Source organism: Ranitomeya variabilis, chromosome 6 (genome assembly GCF_051348905.1).
Source record: "Ranitomeya variabilis isolate aRanVar5 chromosome 6, aRanVar5.hap1, whole genome shotgun sequence".
NCBI lineage: Eukaryota > Metazoa > Chordata > Amphibia > Anura > Dendrobatidae > Ranitomeya > Ranitomeya variabilis.
The window spans coordinates 331,230,068-331,245,158 of NC_135237.1; the positions used below are offsets into that span (position 1 = coordinate 331,230,068).

The window sequence follows — 15,091 nt, forward strand, 5'->3', positions numbered from 1 at the left end:
ACACCTCTCACCTCTCCTCGCGCTCTGCCGCAGCATCTCATCACCTTCCTCTGACACAGCCGGCCGCTGAATGATGACGTCATCCAGCGGCGCGACTGTGTGAGAGGAAGCAAGAGGAAGCAGGAAGACAGATCGCTGGGCAGCGGAGCTGCAGGGATTTCTCCCTGCCCACCGCAGCCACCCTGCAGGGGCCCCCTCCACCTCTGCACACGTTGGGCGTCGGTGCTCTGCAGCTTCTCTGTGCCGGCTGTCAGCTTGACAGCCGGCACAGAGAACAGCTGACCCCCTGACCGGCGGCGGCAAAATGCCGCCGCCGGGGGAGACACTGCGGACCGCCGAATTAGGCGGCCCGACTGCACCCCCCTGCCCGCTGCGCCCGGGGCAAATGCCCCGGCTGCCCCCCCTAGATACGCCACTGCGACAGCCTCATAGGCATATATGAAGCTGTCAATTTCTGGACACAAATTCCATGGATAGTCCGTGCATTGAGTCTTGTGCTTGGACTGGGTTTCACAGACATCTGTAGGAGCCCTTAGTGGTTAGATGTTAATCATAGACTTGTTACAATGATACATCAGCATTTTGATCAGTATTTTCCATAGGTACTTGTAAGCAAAAATCAGGAGTGATAATAAAATTCAAAAAAATTTCCATTATACTTATGGAAAATGCAGACTACATAATGAAGTAAGAACGAAGACTTAATGGAAATCTCTTAACTGATTTTTGCTGCCCCATCTGACAGCAGTATGATGCATAGGCAGAAACCCTGATTCCAGTGATATTTCACTTAATGGGATGTTTGGTACAGTTTTTATAAAACTACTGTTTCATCTGCTGCAGATCTAGCAGTTCTCTGAATAGTGAGCTCCATATAACCCCACCAACATCACTGATTGGCAGCTTTCAGTGTATACTGTGCATAGGCATAAAACTGCCAATCAGTGATGGGGTGGAGTTATACAGAGGTCTTAAATATGGAGGACTACATGGCAGCAGGTTTACTAGTCCTTTAGTGACAATCTCTTGCTGATAAAACAAGGATTGTGTAATATATACGGCAAGCAGCTAAGTAAGTGACACATTGCTGGAATCAGGATCTTTGTCTGTAAATTATGCTTCTCTCAGAGCAGATGGTAAAAACTAGGTGACAGATTCCCTTTAAAATGGAGAAATCCTAATATAGGTTATAAAATGTTTATGCATTGTATAAACACCAGTTGTGCCCACCAACTCTTCTTAAAAGATTAGAAAAAAATGTCATTTTCCGAAAGAGTAACACATTTGTTTTTGAGGTTGAACTAAAAAGGCCACCTTTTATGTCCCAGTCCAAGATTGTTACTGCAGCACAGCACAGTTCTCAAATAAACTTGCAAGATTGGTTTGGTTTGAGTCTTTACTTGTTTTGTTACTGTTTGAGTCTTCGTTTTCATCCTCTTCTGTTCGGAAGGCTCGTTGTAGGGCGTCTTGGATGGAGTGGCTGGAATTCTGCTTCCACTTTTTCCCAACAATGAAGTAAATATATGGGTCAATAGTAGAATTTAACACTATACAAAACACGCTGGCAAAGAAAAGTCCGACGGTTTCAATATCTGATTTTAGCAGTTGAAAATACATTAAAAACCAAACAAAATTAATCGGGATTACAGAAATAATAAATATAAAAACTGCAGCAATGATGATAATGTAAAGCTTCTGTGGATACTGCTGTCTGACGGTCCTTTTTATTTTAAAGAGCAAGATGAAACTTGAAATGACCATGATTGGTAAACAGATAATTACGGAGAGACCAAAAGTCATGATCTGAACCACTGTGCACTCTGTACTTTGACTTAAAAAAGCTTCGGGCGTACACACTAAGTTGTCTATGAGACCCACCGCACATCCAATAAGCCAAGCTGAGCCACAGATGATAGCGGACAAGTTCTCCGGCCGATGACATTGGTACCAGAAGGGAAATAGGACAGAGAGACATCTTTCCAGACTGATGGCTGTGAGGATAAACATTCCAGAATATTGTGCGCTGTCGCTAAATATTTCCAAAAACATGTAAAGGGAGTCCTTTCCTTTAAAATACGGATCTGCACTTGATAAGGTATAAATAAACATTAATAATACAATTATGCTGAATATTAGAAAGAGGAAGTCAGCTACCGACAGATTGATGATGTAAATGGTATACTTATTCCTCTTGATCTTGAAGCAAAGATACCAAAAAACAATAATATTTCCTACTAAGCCAACGAGACAAAGACTTATAGCAAAGCCAGCAGCTATAGTGAAATGCACTCGTGCATTTTCCGGATAGCCACTTGCAGTATAATTTTCATCTGTGACATCCAGAGTTAAAGTTGAGTTATCCATCTTTTGATTGGTTGTCTCGTCTTGAAGACCTGTGTTCAGAGATACAAATGAATTACAAACAGACATATTTTTGCCAGATTTTAATTAGCAGTTTAATTTGAAAGAATTTAAAAGAGTAGTCATCATTTTAATTTTAATTTCCGAAATCAATAGTACATATGAAAATAAGAAACTTTATAATGTATCTTATGCGAGAAATCTGCTTCTTTCTCCTACTGGACTGATCATTCATTCTCAATATTCTCAATTCACAGAAAAAAAAAAATCAGTCTGCAGTGAATAAAGAATTTACAGTTATTGCGATAGGAGATGACAGTTGGTGCTCATAAAGTTCTATGGAGAAGGGGAGGAGGGAATAGGAGGAAGGAAGCAGACACCGACATTCTACTGCAAGTTCTCCTGTAACGGCAGTTATACCTTAACGTCTTTGGAATTTGTTCTGATTCCTGTTTACTGGCATAATATTGTGTATGTGAGGGGGAGGGATGATTGTGGGGGTGGAGGGGCGATGCACACACTATGTAGCCTATGTGTATTCATTGTTACAGACAGTGCCATATGTTGTTACATTTTGTATACTTTGTAAAACTTTTTCTTATTCTATTTCTTAGTGTTCTAAGCAAATTTGAACCTGTGATCCTCTGAACACTTACTTTATATACAGCAATACTAAAACCCTCTCCTATTGTATCCTCACCCATTCCCTGCACACTGAGCCCTCGTGGGCAGGGTCCTCCTGTGCTTGTGTGCCTTGTTTTACTCATGCTTATTGTACTTGTCTATACTTGCCCAGTTTGCATGTAAAGCGCCATGGAATAAATGGCGCTATAAAAATGTATTATAATAATAATAATATTGCAGTATATAAGAAAAATGGCAGACTCCTATGAAGCCCAGTCTGTGATTGGGCTTCACAGCAGTAGCAAAATGGCAACCATGGGAGCATTCACAAGGCCCTTGGCTGGTATGCAACCCATTGGCACCCTGCAATCATGATGCAGGGAAAGTATTGAATAGTGCCTGAGACAGTGGCATATATGCCATTGTCAGAGATTAACAGGGGAATGTTACAGCAGCAAACGGAGCTCACACTAGTCGCTGCTTTTAGAATCGGTTACCTGCTGTATAATTCAGCTGCTGAGCCCGCCCTATAAGCGCATCTGATTAATGACATACTGTTACATCCCAAGTCAGGAATGGGTTAAAGAGGTATTCTCACCTCAGATATTTATAATATGTCGATTGGATATACCATAGATATATGATTAATGTGGTTCTCTCGCTTATCTCTGTCCTGACTCCCCTATCCACTGTCCTGTACTGGCGTGGAACATGATGTTAGTGGAGAGGCACAGCATTATTCTTCCTTAATCCACTCTTCCACATTGGCAACACTCCAGTCTCCCTCTGGCTCAAGAATCTGTGGTCAGATGTCACAAAAGTCCTTCTACCCATATAACATTGGGAACTGCACAGGTAATGCAGGACCGCCAGTATCAGTGCAATTCCTGCTTTCTGCAGATAGGTGGACACCTGATTGAGTGGCTCACCAGGAATCTCCCAGCACTGCCAGAATACCAGTCCAGGCCAAGCTACAGCCTAAAAACAGGTACCATCTGATTAATACATGGGTGTGTATAGGCACTGTAGACACAAATAGTAGGATATTTGTAGCACAAACATTTGAGAACTTGCTGTTTTTTTCCTTTGAAATGCACTAGAGCAATTAAAACCTTAAGGACATGTCTATTCTGGTCATGAAGGATATATTTCTTTAAAATTTTACTTGTCAAGTTATCAACTTAACTTTTTAAGTTTTCGAGCAATGTAGCAACATGAGATAACATTTTTTGCAGGACAGGTTGTATTTTATAATGTTACAATTTGGTGTACATAAAACTTACTCCATAACTATTATAAACTATTTCTGGGGGACAAATTGAAAAAAAAATAATAACAGCAATACTACAATGCTTTTTCATGTTTTAAATTTCGCAGCATTTCATGTGCAGCAAAAATAACTTGTTTTATATATTCAATGGGTCAGTATTATTACTTTTACAAAATACACTTTGTTAGAAAAAAACAATGAAAAATAATACCATTATTTTTTGTGTTGCCATTTTGTGAGAGCCGCAAGCGTTTTTTTTTTTTTACCTGAATAAATGAGGGCTTGTATTTTTGCAGGACAAGTCATAATTTCCACTGTGACTATTTTTGGGAACGAATATCTTTTTGGTACTTTTTATTCAATTTTTTTCTGTGTGGGGAGAAATGAGCATAAACTTCAGGAGTATCTTTTTTAAGCATAATTACTAATTATGTTTTGTTTTTTGGGGTTTTTAAGGGTAATGAAAGTTTTACTATATAAAAAAGCAATCTTTGCATTTTTGTATTTTCTTTAACCTTTTATACATTCTAAATACTCTTTCATTTTTTATTAAATGTACTAAATATATATTAATCCTATAGTAGATTTTTAACTAATTATGAACAGAGCCTGAGAGACATTCTAATAGTAGTACAGTATAAAACAGGTAGATAGATAGATAGATAGATAGATAGATAGATAGATAGATAGATAGATAGATAGATATGGGATAGATAATACTGCACTACTTTTAGGGTGCATTGAGACGTGTCGTGGATCTCCCTACCCAAGCGTGACCGGTTGAGAGACTCGCGGCAAGTCCGTGCATTGCGGTCTGATCTTGGAGTCTGAATGTGCCCTTAGACTGTCTTTCAGGCAAAGCCTAATAATTTTGTATAGTTGGCAGAATCAAGATTACTGCTTGGGTTAGTATGCCATAGAAACTAATCAGCATCCCAAGATCACATTGCGTGGGCTGATGGGGTAATTGTTGTGAATTAGACTTTTTGGCTCCCTCTGGTGGTTACTAGTGATATGACTCTGGGATTTTCTTCCCTCAGTTTGCACCCACCTGGGTCGTTAGTCCAGGGGTGTTGCTATATAAACCTCTTGGATCCTTAGTCGAGTGCCTGGCATCGTTGTATTCAGATCCTTTTTGTTTGCTCCTATCTGCTGGTCCTGGTTCGTGCAAAATTAAGCTAAGTCTTGCTTCTTTGTTTTTTCAGTTATTTGCTTGCTCTCTTTTTTGTCCAGCTTGTACTAAATGTGATTCCTGACCTTGCTGGAAGCTCTAGGGGGCTGGTGTTCTCCCCCCGGGCCGTTAGACGGTTCGGGGGTTCTTGAATTTCCAGCGTGGATATTTTTGATAGGGTTTTTGCTGACCATATAAGTTATCTTACTATATTCTGCTATTAGCTAGTGGGCCTCTCTTTGCTAAATACCTAGCTCATTCCTACGTTTGTCTTTTCCTCTTACCTCACCGTTATTATTTGTTGGGGGCTTGTATCCAACTTTTGGGGTCTTTTTCTCTGGAGGCAAGAAAGGTCTTTCTTTTCCCTTCTAGGGTTAGTTAGTTCTCCGGCTGGCGCGAGACGTCTAGAATCAACGTAGGCACGTTCCCCGGCTGCTGTTATTTGTGGTGCTAGGATTAGATATATGGTCAGCCCAGTTACCACTGCCCTATGAGCTGGTTTTTGTGTTTGCAGACTTGGTAACTATTTCTGAGACCCTCTGCCATTGAGGTCATAACAGGTAATAGAGAGAGCTATCTATGGATCATTAAATGGGTTAAACAACTGGAATGTTCTGATTGCATTGGCACAACTGAGCTATAGCAATCAATGTGACGCACAGGTATGGCATGGTGCCATAATTACATATAGTCCATGAAATGGTGCTTTAAGAGGTTAAAAGGTGATGGAAAGTGCACATACTCTTTAAGCTATTTTTTTCTTTGCTAAATTACGCACAATTGATATAGAAATCTTAAGAAGGAAAAGAAAATTATTTGAGAAGGAAATAGTTGTTTTCCCTTCCCTTTCACTTTTTGGTTAAAATTGACTGAAAACAGTCTAGTATAAATAGCAGCAAGGTCATTTTGAAGGACAGTGCATTGCAATTTCATTATACTACTTGGTCCCATTACAATATCTTCCACAGTGCAGACTGTACAAGTTCTAAACACATTTATCTAAGGAATCTATCTAGCATGGTGTTTAGTAAAAACACATCTCAATCAGAGAGTCAAGAAAAAGTCCTGACCTCATAACAGTTGATCCTGACTACCATCCTCCCCCATCAACCAACTTTCCTAAATCAACTAAAGAAATAAAAGAACTAAAATATTACATTTGCATTCAAAAATGTATGCCTCCCAAGCACACATGTTTTAGCAGTCTTAAAATGTTTTAAAGATTTCTATGAATGCTTTTCTAAGCATATTTATTATACAACATTAGTAAAAAAAAAAACCCTATCCAGAACATACAAAGCTTAAAAAAAACAAAACAAGAATAGCGACCCAATCTAAAAAATAAAAAATACTTCACATTTATCATCTGGCATAATGCTGTTAAAACATCATGTTAATGCCATTTTTCAGAAAATCCCTGTGTGAATCCAGCCTCAAGTTTAAAAATTCAGACCCATTAAAACTAATGAAAAGACTATAATACAATATGCATATATACCCTTACAAAAAGATTTGGAAACAAAAGAACAAAAAAAGGAATGTGAAACTAACCTGTAAATTCTTACTTTGCTCCAGACAAGGATTGCTTTGCTAAACAATCTATTCTAGGGCTCAGAGTATAAAGAGTGTTTTCCTCGGCATCTCTAAGTGCAGTACTTAATATCTGGTTGTGCGACATACAGTAGGTGGAGTAATCTCACAAAACATAAATAATGCGGGGAGTTCCAATATTAAGAAACCAGTATACCATTTGTATGAGACATGCTGGTGATCAGCAAGAAGAAGGATGACACTTAATGAAGTCATGAAACTTTCAAGATTGTATTAGATTATACAACCCCTGGCAAAAAATTATGGAATCACCGGCCTTGGAGGATGTTCATTCAATTGTTTAATTTTGTAGAAAAAAAGCAGATCACAGACATGGCACAAAACTAAAGTAATTTCAAATGGCAACTTTCTGGCTTTAAGAAACACTAAAAGAAATCAAGAACAAAAAATTGTGGTAGTCAGTAATGGTTACTTTTTTTAACCAAGCATAAGGGAAAAATTATGGAATCACTCAATTCTGCCAGGGGTTGTAGTTGCTGTAAACTTTTTTGAAGGACATGCATAAAATATTATGTGGCAAAATGTTGGGATTAGAACTTAAAAAAAGCTTATAGAAAGAAAACTATAGGAAATAACTTAGTATGAAATGTTTAATTAGTTCACCTACATATAAATTTCTAATAAATTAAATTAACTTTAAAACTGTTAAAAGGATTAAAAATTCAACTTGTATTTAATTATTAAAACTCGCCATACACATTGGATGACTGTAGGCTTAGTGATCAGTTTTCTCTCTCGACCTCCCCATTCGCACTGAGCATTCCTGTGTTATCCATGGGGGGAGCATCAGAATCTACCAGATGAAGAATACTATCTACCAGAGGAAGAATAAATTCTAACCAACAATCTGTATCCTTCCCAACATAATCTGTTGGGGAAAGTGAAAATGTTCCCATAAGTGGTAGGCCAATCAAGCCAAAATTGTTGGGTTTGACCTATTTATATATAATATGTATAGAGGTATAGAGGCTTTAGATATAAACCATTGGTCCAAACATTATATATATATATATATATATATATATATATATATATATATATATATATACACTAGACGGTGGCCCGATTCTAACACATCGGGTACTCTAGAATATGTATGTAGTTTATGAAGATTTTAGAATAATGCAATGAATACATAGGCCGGGCGCTACTAATCAGCGAAGCGTGGTTCAAATCCCGTGCCAATTCGCGGCTGATTGTTTGCGGCCTGCTGGGCACGACCAATACGTAGTATATAGCACAGTCTATGCAGTATATAGCACAGCCCACGCAGTATATAACACAGCCCACGTAGTATATTAAACAGCCACATAGTATATTGCACAGCCACGTAGTATATTGCACAGCCCACATAGTATATAGCACAGTCCACGTAGTATATAACACAGGCCACGTAGTATATTGCACAGCCACGTAGTATATAGCACAGCCTACATAGTATATAGCACAGTGACATAGTATATAACACAGCCCATGCAGTATATAACACAGCCCACGCAGTAAAAAACACAGCCCACGCAGTAAATAACACAGCCGCGTAGTATATTGCACAGCCCATGTAGTATATAGCACAGCCCACGTAGTATATAGCACAGCGAGGTAGTATATAACACAGCCCACGTAGTATATATCACAGCCACGTAGTATATTGGACAGCCACGTAGCATATAGCACAGGCCATGTAGTATATAGCACAGTGAGGTAGTATATAACACAGCCCACACAGTATATAACACAGCCCACATAGTATATAACACAGCCACGTAGTATATTGCACAGCCATGCAGTATATAACACAGCCACATAGTATATAGCACAGCCCACGTAGTATATAACAAAGGCCACGTAGTATATAACAGCCATGTAGTATATTGCACAGCCACGTAGTATATAGCACAGCCCACGTAGTATATAGCACAGCAACGTGGTATATAACAGCCCACACAGTATATAACACAGCCCATGCAGTATATAACACAGCCAACGCAGTATATAACACAGCCCACATAGTTTATAGCACAGCCCACGTAGTATATAACACAGCCCACGTAGTGTATAGCAATGTGGGCACCATATCCTTGTTAAAAAAACAATGAAAATAAAAAATAGTTATATACTCACCTTCCGTCGGCCCCCGGATCCAGCTGAGGTCTTTAGCGATGCTCCGTTCACAGTAATGCCTTGCAGCAATAACACGTGATCATGTAGCAGTCTCGCGAGACCACCACATGATCTCGGGTCATTGCCGCAATGCATTCTTGGGACCGGAGCATCGCGAGGAGTGGGAAAGGCTGACGCGGATGGCAGCGGACGGTGAGAATATACTGTTTTGGGTTTTTTAAATTATTTTTAACATGATATGTTTTAAATATTGATGCTGCATAGGCAGCATCAATAGTAAAAAGTGAAGCGGTAAATCCCGCCCCAATATCGCTGAATGGTCGCAGTCGGCCGGGCATGACCAATCAGCGACCCGGGATTTCCGTTACGGAAGTTACAGACAAACAGACGGAAGTACCCCTTAGACAATTATATATATCGATATACACTCACTGGCCACTTTATTAGGTACACCTGTCCAACTTCTTGTTAACACTTAATTTCTAATCAGCCAATCACATGGCGGCAACTCAGTGCATTTAGGCATGTAGACATGGTCAAGACAATCTCCTGCAGTTCAAACCGAGCATCAGTATGGGGAAGAAAGGTGATTTGAGTGCCTTTGAACGTGGCATGGTTGTTGGTGCCAGAAGGGCTGGTCTGAGTATTTCAGAAACTGCTGATCTACTGGGATTTTCACGCACAACCATCTCTAGGGTTTACAGAGAATGGTCCGAAAAAGAAAAAAAATCCAGTGAGCGGCAGTTCTGTGGGCGGAAATGCCTTGTTGATGCCAGAGGTCAGAGGAGAATGGGCAGACTGGTTCGAGCTGATAGAAAGGCAACAGTGACTCAAATCGCCACCCGTTACAACCTAGGTAGGCCTAAGAGCATCTCTGAGCGCACAGTGCGTCGAACTTTGAGGCAGATGGGCTACAGCAGCAGAAGATCACACCGGGTACCACTCCTTTCAGCTAAGAACAGGAAACTGAGGCTACAATTTGTACAAGCTCATCGAAATTGGACAGTAGAAGATTGGAAAAACGTTGCTTGGTCTGATGAGTCTCGATTTCTGCTGCGACATTCGGATGGTAGGGTCAGAATTTGGCGTAAACAACATGAAAGCATGGATCCATCCTGCCTTGTATGGAGCATCTTTGGGATGTGCAGCCGACAAATCTGCGGCAACTGTGTGATGCCATCATGTCAATATGGACCAAAATCTCTGAGGAATGCTTCCAGCACCTTGTTGAATCTATGCCACGAAGAATTGAGGCAGTTCTGAAGGCAAAAGGGGGTCCAACCCGTTACTAGCATGGTGTACCTAATAAAGTGGCCGGTGAGTGTATATATAATGTCGATGGGAGGTATGTGTCGCAGAGATGGCTTGTCTCTCTGATGTAACCAGAGTATCTTCTTTAGTGCACGTAAGCACTAAGAGGTTCGTTTGTTGCACCTGGGACCGGGTTTCGGGTTGCTGTGAGAGATGGGCAAATACAGCTTCCTACATACCTCACCTCTGGGTGTTGTTAACAGCCTATATAATAGAGGCTGTTGTTTGGCACGTGGTCTGTGTGCTGAGAGGGAGAAGGCCTCCTGTGTATGTTTGGCTCGAGACCGAGCCTGAATACTGGACACTACCCCAGCCTGTGTGCCCACAGGCCTGGCAGAGCGGAGCCCTGCTATGGACATTTTGTATTTTGTTTGCCTGATCTAACTGCTGTTTGTTTTTCTGAAGCAATAAACCCACGTGAACTTTTAAAGGAACAAACCTCCTTCGTTCCTGCTTTCCTCTCGTTGTGCGCAAGTGAGTGAAACAATACAATTGAAATAGTGGGCACCACAGAATATACTAGAAATAGTGACCCATAAGGCTGGGTGCAACTTGATGCACTAAAAAGAATGTGTGAAACCAAGAAAAAAGAGCGCAAAAGATAGTGCACACAGCATGTACCATACATAAAAAAGGCTTTATTGATGCAAAAATGCCAAACCCCTAGGGAGAAATTACTTTATGGTAAAGAGAAGGTTAACACAAATCGAGAAGACATTAAGCATGTGCGTTTCATAACGGATTACAATAAACAATGGAATGATTTAATCCAGATAATCAAAAGACACTGGAATATACTTCTGATGGACCCAGTTTTAAAGAGGATTTTACCTATAGCTCCTTCTATTGTGGCCAGGCGAGCAAATAACTAAGTTTCTCTTGTTCACAGTCACTATGATCCATCGCGTTCTCGTCCTTGTTCAAGAAACTCTGAATACGTTTTTTCCACGCGTGGAATGTGCAAAGCACGTCATATTCTGGTGAAAAGTAAAACTTTTAAAAATCATAATGGGACAAGAATTTTTGACATCCGTAAAACCTTGAATTGCTCCTCAAAAGGAGTTATCTACCACGCTGAGTGCCCTTGTGGAAAAGTATATGTTGGACTCACAACAAGAGAACTTAAAATCCGAACACGTGAACACATAAGAGACATCGAAAAATCTTTTTCAGTTACTGACGTGAGTAGTTTAAAAACTTTGCCCAAGCACTTTAAGTTATGTCACGGGAGTAATCCATCAGGCCTTAAAATTAAGGCCATTGACTAGGTTGATTTGGGAGTGCGGGGTGGGGGTGGGGGGGGTGATTTGGGCAAGATTTTAGCCAAAACGTAGAGTAAATGGATCTATAGACTGGGCACATTAGCACTAGAAGGTTTGAATGAAAATCTGGGTTTTAGTGCTTTTCTTTAATTTTCCTTCCATATTGTTCTTGTCAGCGACTTGTGATTTTGTTTGTGATTTTATTTATGTTTTATTTATTGTTTTTAACTGTATTGTCTTTTTGTAGTTTTTCTAGTTTTCCATCTGGCTGGGTCTATTTTCTATGGGGTTCGGTCACTACATGGATGCTTTTTTATCTGGTGTTTCTCTGGAGTTTAAGGTTTTTTGAGCCCTGATGGACTTGGGAGGAGAGAATTTCATCTGGAATTTTATCTGGTGTTTTTCTTGGAGTTATGATTTTTTGTGCCTTGATGGCCTTGGGCGGAGAGAACCTACATAGGAACATCATTGAGTTTTATGGATCCGTAAAGAAAGAGAGGATAAAAAAAAAAGAAAAAAAGTACTATAAACTAGCGAATATGAAAGACTTTATTATTTTATTTTTATTTATTTTTTATTTACTATTTATTGTTATATATCAATATATTTTATATAGATATAATATTTTATTTCATTATCACTTGTACCACAATTATTAACATTGTTCTTCACAACTGTACATTTGCAGCACACATTATCAGTGTTATATACATATATACATATAAATTTTCGCCTTTTTTTCTCTAATTTCCACTTCATCATTTATGGTTTTACACATTTCTACATTTGTACACATAGACTTGTCTAATTCCCAGTATACTTTTTATAAGATACTGTCATATCTCTCTCTGCTACTCCATTTGTGGGTTAGCTTATGCCCTGGTTACATCAGTACCCGGCTCCGCCCCTACACATCGCACTATGATATATTTATATATTTGTCCCTGCTACTCCATTTGTGGGGTAGTGCCTACGTCTTGGATATATCGGGACTCGGCTCTGCCCCCTGCACACCCCGCTATGGTATAGGTACACTCATTCTTTGTCAGAAGGTGCACATGTCGGTTCGGCTGCTCCATGGACTTCCAGTCCGGCGCATTGTGGGACGGCTTGCATTCTACGCTTGCGTTCCAGCGCGGTTTGATCCGGAAGTCTTCTTTAACAAGGGATGCAGAATGTAACTGACATGTGCCAAACAAACACTGACCACCAATGAGATGCATGCACTGGTCTATAAATACAAAGCAGGCCTGTTAGTAACTATCACCCCCTTTTTGAAGAAGCATATGGCGAAACGGCTTCGTCGGGGTGGTGACATTTAGCCAAGTCTACTCCATTCAAGCTCCAGGCACTTTATGTGAGGACTTTAAAGGTACCTTACTTTCACTTATTGTCCCATTATTGATGAGTTATCTCTCTGTTTCACTATAGTTTTAAGGCATACTAAGCCCTGCAACTGTTTGGCACATGCATTTTACATGGGGACCATTAGTGATGCCTATACTTAAGGTACCGTTACACAAAACAACTTACCAACGATCACGACCAGCGATACGACCTGGCCCTGATCGTTGGTAAGTCGTTGTGTGGTCGCTGGGGAGCTGTCACACAGACAGCTCTCTCCAGCGACCAACGGTCAGGGGAACGACTTCGGCATCATTGAAACTGTCTTCAACGATGCCGAAGTCCCCCTGCAGCACCCGAGTAACCAGGGTAAACATCGGGTTACTAAGTGCAGGGCCGCGCTTAGTAACCCGATATTTACCCTGGTTACCATTGTAAAAGTAAAAAAAAAAAAACAGTACATACTCACATTCTGATGTCTGTCACGTCCCCCGGTGTCCACAGGGTTACGCGCTGCTGCTCAGAGCTTCCTGCACTGAATGTGTCAGTGCCGGCAGTAAAGAGCACAGCGGTGACGTCACCGGGGGACACCAGGGGACGTGGACGCCGGGGGACGTGACAGACATCAGAATGTGAGTATGTAGTGTTTTTTTTTTTTACTTTTACAATGGTAACCAGGGTAAATATCGGGTTACTGAGCGTGGCCCTGCGCTCAATAACCCGATATTTACCCTGGTTACAAGTGAACACATCGCTGGATCGGCGTCACACACGCCGATGCAGCGATGACAGCGGGTGATCAGCGACGAAATAAAGTTCTGGACTTCTAGCTCCGACCAGCGATATCACAGCGGGATCCAGATCACTGCTGCGTGTCAAACACAACGGTATCGCTATCCAGGACGCTGCAACGTCACGGATCGTCGTCGTTCTCGCTGCAAAGTCGCTTAGTGTGAAGGTACCTTTACTCTATATAGTTAAATAAAGGGCTATTAGTGACTGTTTTAATCTGCTTGATACACAACTGTCAGGTTCTTATGAGTTTACATCCACTTGGATTGATTTTATTGTAATATGAATATATACTGTAGATATTATCTTTGTAAGCAATCTCCTTCTCAATATAGGTCCAGGCACACTAGGCACACTAAGCCCTGTAATTATTTGGCAAATGCACTTTATATAGGGGTTATTGGTTGTACATTAAAAATTGGACGACTGTTGATAGCTCTCAATATACCTGATACATATACTGTTATGATTATGAGCCTATATTCATTTGGATTGATTTAACTGGAGTATGAGTGAATAGAATTGCATTTCTCACTTTTTGTTATTCCTGCTTGAATTTTTAAACTATTGTACTTTTAAATTATTGAAATGAATATTGGTTATTTTATTATTTGGTGGAATGGATCCTCTTTCCCTAAATTAAATTATTTGAGGAGGTGTAGATATCGTATATTTAGGGGATATACTGTATTCTCTCATTATAGTTAATTAACAGACTGTGTTTATAAAAATGCCAAACAGACAGAAAATCACGATTAAAAACAATTAAAACCATATATAGAGCGGCATGCACAACAATGGTGAGCAGACTGGTGAGAATCCTGAGAAATCTCCTTAATAGTGAAATATTATCAACCACATATATTGAAAGATACAACACTCCAGTAGGTAATAAATATCAATGACAGCAAAAATACAAGTACAGAAACTCACAAGGAAAATAGTACCAAAATTACCAGATCACAATAGCTCCCATGTATATTAATAGTTAAAATACATATAAATATTCATATAGCCAGTTGCCATCAGAATGTCAATGGTATTTTCACTATATTATACTCCTTCAAAACATATATGCCTCATGTCCCTTAAACACACATCTAGCATATCAATAAAGATTACTATCATAATGTCCTCATTGTCACATATGCCAGCTCTCATTTCAAAACTCCAGATATATCCACTGTGTCCAAATAACACAATGCATATCCAAATAGCAATGTT

At 40.0% G+C, this 15,091-nt stretch overlaps 1 protein-coding gene across 1 annotated transcript; it reads right to left on the minus strand.

Annotated features, from left to right (window-relative positions):
• Nucleotides 1–402: 402 nt before the first annotated feature.
• Nucleotides 403–7,039, minus strand: LOC143781151 (proto-oncogene Mas-like). Its single transcript, XM_077267652.1, has 2 exons — nucleotides 6,978–7,039; nucleotides 403–2,393 (listed from the first exon to the last, which is right to left on the minus strand). The coding sequence occupies exon 2, from the start codon at nucleotides 2,362–2,364 to the stop codon at nucleotides 1,339–1,341; it is 1,026 nt and encodes a 341-aa protein (XP_077123767.1). The 5' UTR covers nucleotides 2,365–2,393; nucleotides 6,978–7,039; the 3' UTR covers nucleotides 403–1,338.
• Nucleotides 7,040–15,091: the final 8,052 nt, after the last annotated feature.